The sequence below is a fragment of the Danio rerio genome, chromosome 13, assembly GCF_052040795.2.
Source record: "Danio rerio strain M-AB ecotype USA chromosome 13, GRCz13ab, whole genome shotgun sequence".
In the NCBI taxonomy this organism is placed as follows: Eukaryota; Metazoa; Chordata; class Actinopteri; order Cypriniformes; family Danionidae; genus Danio; species Danio rerio.
Window position 1 is genome coordinate 22,736,501 of NC_141033.1, and position 6,000 is coordinate 22,742,500.

The window sequence follows — 6,000 nt, forward strand, 5'->3', positions numbered from 1 at the left end:
CTGCATCATTTTGAGCTTTTGTCAGCTAATTTAATCTTCCAAGTTTAAAAGCCTTTTTGGGACAAAATCAAAATCGGTGACGTAGCGCAAATCTGCTAGAAGTGCTGACGCGTTGGTTTTTCATTTCATAGCGGAGTTTTCTTATCCTATGAGAAGACCCTGCTTCTTAATTATTCATGAGAGCATGTGCTTTCCGAAGATCAGGCAGACCTGCCAAGCTGTGAGACCCAATGACTGTTTGAGACCATGTCCGCGCATGGCAAGCAGTGTTTAGCCGTTCATAAAGGGTTTGTTGCATGTTTTTCCTCGTGATGCAGTCACAGCCGACACCGCAAAGCTGTTGGTTTGCTGAAAGCATTTTTGTCAGGAGAGCTGTACAAGAATTAAAGGATGGCAGACTTTCTTTTATCAGTTGAGTTTGTTACCATTCAGACACATGGCTTATATTAGTGCTGCTGTGTGGGGATTTAGGAGGAGAGAAGTCGTCCTCATTTATAGTTCACATGATTATCTTTATAATGATTTTAAAAATTGTGGTTGTGTATATGAAATTATGAATAACAAATATAGCAGGTCATTAAACTACTGTTTATTACTTTGCATTTTAACTTTGTAAACTATAAAAACATGTGTCTCCTCGTGGCTTGTGTGTCATTTGAAATGACAACAGTTATTTGCTCCTCTCTTTCTCCCCCTGCTCTGCCAGCCACGCCCATACCTCCCTCTGCTTGCAGCGTTCCATGCCCATTATGAAACTTTTAAAAAAAGATTCTGATGTAGACTTGTATGTAGAAAGGGGTTTCATGGCCCTTTAAACAAACAAATTACAAATTGCTTTGCTTTTGAAAATTACAAAATTATATTTATTTGCTTAAATTCAGTCCATGTAATTTGTTTACAACCGCTTGCCTTCAAAAATTAAATAAATCCAATTAATCATTTTTTATTGCTTGTGAAAATAGCTCATGGTTAAACATTTTTATAGGGGTGCCATCAGCTGTGGCACACATTCAACAAAGGCATGTTTTTTTTTATATATAATACTTTAAAAAAAACTTTTTTAATATAGAATTTTTTTAGATTCTAGATTTTATTAATTCTTTATTAGGTAATTAAATTTTCAATCCAAACATTACATAATTAAGATATTTTCCAATAGCCTTTTTTTGCTCCCATTTACCAAGGGTGCCAATAATTACCAACAATTTAGTGAAGGACACTGCATGTTTACCAGTAAAGAGTTTGGCAGACAAGTCAGAGTTTGGTTTGATTTGTCAAAAGTTAACCTTTTTCCATTACATTTTAACTTGAGCTTTTGTAACCAGAATAATTTGCACATGTGCTTCAAGGCTTTTGCTTTGTTTTTTTTGTTTTCCTTTTTCAAGAAAAAAAAGGACTTTCATGTCTGCTAATGTCCTGAAATGCTATGAAATTATCTTTTTAACTGTCAAATACATTTCCAATTCATTCAAATAATTAAATGCCATTATTTCCGAGTTACACATAACATGGCTTTAGATGGTTGTGATTTAAAAAAACAAGGCTCTTTGGAAATTATTCACTTTAAAGAGGTTCTCGTTTTTAGAGCTGTTTGGACCTGCCTCTGCAACCCTAAATGTCATTCTCGCATATAATGCAGCTTTTATTATGTATAATGACATTTAGTGAACTTCAAAAAGCAGAAGATAAGCAACATTCACATTTCGCTGTTGCCCACTGCAAAGATCATGTGCAGACAGGGCAAGAAGGGCCCTCAAGTTTCAGGTCAAAGTTCAGCCGAAAGGGGCCATGTGATGAGAGATAATAACTGCTTTTCTTTGTTTTCTTTCATTATGATTCATACCTTTACAAACAATTGAAATATATAAGAGATATCAGAAATCTATCTGGTTTGAAATGTGATGTAAATATTGTCCTTGCATTACAATTAGTATTGTATGTTAGTGTACTTACCACACATAACACATCTATTGTGTTGTTTGTCTTCTTCTTCTGAGCCTAGAAAAGAAAAAGATCTATTAAATTAGTCAGATCTAAATGAAGTAATAGCCTCTCGAACCAAGAAAACTGTTAACAAACATCATTTTCTTTCATGGTATATTGCTGCAGGAGGATCCACACTACATAATCAATAGCAAAACACTCGGACTGCTATTTATACTGTAGCTGCAATCTAATAGCATTTAATTGCATTGGATTAATATTGTGCTTCATAAATGCTACTGACAATGTGAAAATCAATTGTGATTTGTCTTCACATAGTGTTTGAGTATAATTATAGAGGAGTAAATGCAAAGTCAAGTTGTTATTAATATTAATCATAGCAGTAGGCTACTGCAAAATTCTCATTTTGAGAACTGAATTTACTGTAGTGCTCATGAAAGATTTGTAATTATTAGTGTTCCAGTGTTTGATTAGTAAATGAAAATTGTTTTTCACCAAATATAATGCTTTTCCATTTTTCTCATTACTTGTGAATATACGTAGTAAACAAATTCTACTCTGCTTTCTCCTGGACCGCTATATGTTTTCTGTATACATATTTATGGTTACAATGACTTTTTTAAAAATATATATAAAATTAAATTACAATGCTATACTAATATATAGTTTATTGGTGAATAATTATTGGATAAATATATTTTTATATATTTCTCATGAATGATCACAAATTTTTTTATTTTTTCCCCCAGTAACACTTTTTAAGGGTGTGTTTATAAGACTGTCATCATATGCCATTAGCTCAGTTATGTCATTTTAAATGCAAAGATGACATTGTTGAAGATGTCTTTTACCAAGAGAACAAATTCTGTCAGTGTTTTTTTGTCATGAAAACTTGATAGTATCAAAACAACAAAACTTATCATACATTCATCTTCAACATAATTTGACAGCAGCATTAATTTTTATTGACCTCAACTGTAGCTGAACCAACTGAATTTGTCATTAATTTCATGAAATTTAACCTAATATTATTGACTGTGTAATGAAATTAACCGACAACTGAAAACAGTTAAAGGATACTGGATATTAACTAGGAGTTTTTTTTTTTTTTTTTTTCTGCATATTTGCAAGTTTTATGTATTTGTTTATAACAACTTATCCTAACAAAGACATCTAAAAATCTTATTCATATTCATGAAAGATCTCTGGGTAGTGTGAACTCGTGTTACAAAATATGTAATAAGATATACAAAATATCAGAGAAACCCTCTCCTTGGTCATTGAGATTAAAGGCCAGTTTTATGGCTGTTTTTCTTTTTCACCATAATAATAATAATAATAATAATAATAATAATTGTTGTTGTTGTTGTTATTATTTTAAATAAATAAAATATTTTATTTATTTATTTGCTGTTAATGCACCATATCTTGCACTTCAGGAACATTTTTACTTCAATGTAATTAAAACAACACTTGATGTGTGTAGAGAACAATTATGCAGCTATTTTTGTTCTTATTGCACATGTGTCATGTCAGGATTATAAGTCTGTCATGACAGTCTTATGAACACTCCAAGTAAAGTGTGTACTCTCAGTTTGCCTTCTCTAGCACAGGCTTTAGTAACTATTGCTGTCAAAGTACTTTGACTGTTGGTCAAAGCAGTAAATGAAGACTATCCGAGTTGTCTTATGGTAAGCATGTAGTAAGTTTTAGTATGGATTTCACATCCTTAAGTGTGTGTGCTTGTTGTATAGGTATGTGTGTCTGAGAAAGTGTGAAGCAGTGGTGATATAGGAGACCTGGTGACAAGTATAATGAATGGATTCCTGTGTGTTAGAGGTTTGGTGTCCTCATGAAACTAGCCGACTTGAATCTAAGCCAGAACCCAGCATGATAAAGCAGTGCCTTGGCCAGCATGAAACATTATAAACAACCGCATCTACACACCAGCGAAAAGAAATATCAATGATTAATTTCTCCCAGAGCGGCCCTAGCACCCTTTAAACAGTTTCAAAATTGAAGAAATAAACCAGTAAAACAACAAGTGCAAGAAAAACTAGCTGGATAATTGTTCTCGCTGCATGTCAAGTGCTGTTTTAATTACATTGAAGGAAAAATGCAAAGTGCAAGATATGGCAAACTAATAGCAAAAAAAAAAAAAAAAAAAAAAGGGAAAAAGAAACGGTCATAAAACTGGCCCTTAATCTCACTGACAGCATACTAAGCAGAGAGTTTCTCATATTTTGTATATTTTATTATATATTTTGAACATGAGTTCACACTGAGCCCAGAGATCTGTCTAGTATGGCTTTCAATTATTTAGCAAATACGCCCAACACTAGTATTCTGACACACTTTTGCTCAAGACGAGGTATTACCATATGTCTCTGTTTTGAAGGAGATAATGCACATCTGGTTCTGTCATTTTACCCTCGCGAAAACATGCAGCATAGAAAACCCTTTCTACCATATCACAAAATGGGGATTGCAAGCAACATGGAAGGTTTTAAACATCTTAGTCCCAAACAATTAGATCTACAACAGAGGCATTGGCATGCAAGAGTCGTCTCGCTAGTTTTCCTGGAGGTCAGTTGTGTGCTCTGCGATGATTTGTACCCGATGAAGAAAGACTGACAGATATATCCCATGAGTCTGTGCTCTCCATCTCTGTTCTTCTCCTCATTTTCACATTGACAGCTGCTCCCCCTCAGAGGACTATACGTTTAGCAGCGAGGCTAATACAAAAACATGTAAACTCATTAACTTCGCTCTCAGAACCACTTTCTCCTGCTGCTGCTGTGCCACTCTCTGTTGGAGTGTATAAGTGTGAGTGAGTTTGTGTGTGGCCCTGTGACTGTGATTTATATATTAGCATTGGCTCTTATTAAAAGAGAAATGGCTTGTATGACCATCATTGACAGTCATTGTTCATTTGTGTGTAGCTTCTTAGTACATTTATGCATTTGGCAATCTTCTTAATCCAAAGCAACTTGCATTGCATTCAAGGTTTATTTTATTTCTTCATGCTTTCCCTGGGAATCCAAGCCATGGCCTTGGTGGTATTAATATAATGTTTTGTTTGAGCCACAAGAAAATTTTCTTTACAAGATTTTTATTTTTTCATTTTTTGGGCAAAATCCAATTAAACTAATGTTGTTGGCATCAAACACGGTTATAATTAAACGTAGATTTTATATTTAAACTTAAATGTTGTGAATATTATTTAGATTGTGAATATTTAGTGTAAAGCATTGTAGATAAACTATAAACAAATTATAAACTTTAAAGTCATTTTAATAAAATGAACCCCTGGGTTTTAACAATCTAGGCACAAAGTCTAAAGTGCATTGCACAAAAGCATTAAGGACTTGAAACCACTCTGAAACCACTTTTGCTTTTTTAAGGACAAAAAAAATGTATTGTGCCCTAGTGCATGGTCTAACAGGGCTGTGCTATTTCTCTGAAAATAACATGCATTAAACCAATCAAAATCTCATCTCCCATTCCATTTAAAAGTCAGTTGAATCATGCCATGGCACATTTGCTATTTACATGACTGATTTGTAAGTGGAAAAACTAAAATCTTCACTAGGGAGAAAAGGCGTCTTTACTTTATCTTTACTCTCACTCTTTGGACATCTATTAGCCTACATATTTATTTTTTCTTAAGCACAAATATTTGTTTTAAAACTATTTCCAAATCCAGTTACCAGCAAATTAATAAATGAACAATAATAATGAAGTGTGGTCAAAAAACATTGTAGGACTAGTTTACAGAAGGAGTAGTGTAGATTGTGCATTATTTAGGATTATATAGATTAAGACATGTTATTAAAGTTCTAATAAACAGTGTATATGTGTATACAAATAAGTAACATATAAATAATGAGAAATAGTCCCCATACTCAAGCGTCACTGATTATATCCTAAAACCTTAACTGCATAAAGCAATGAATCTGTAAAAAAATAAAATAATAATAACTGTTTTGGTTTTAATATAGATTATTTTTTTGATTGTTTCAGATAATCAAATTTGTACAGTGCACAAATTATCTT

The 6,000-nt window shown here is 33.0% G+C and overlaps 1 protein-coding gene across 2 annotated transcripts in view; it reads right to left on the bottom strand.

The window, feature by feature from the left end:
* gfra1a (gdnf family receptor alpha 1a) overlaps window positions 1-6,000 on the bottom strand; it is a 161,514-nt gene that overhangs the window by 3,298 nt on the left and 152,216 nt on the right. For both annotated transcript variants that reach the window (XM_087278577.1, NM_131730.1), the window contains 1 exon segment: window positions 1,954-1,998. In XM_087278577.1, the coding sequence (XP_087134703.1) occupies window positions 1,954-1,998 (45 nt within the window).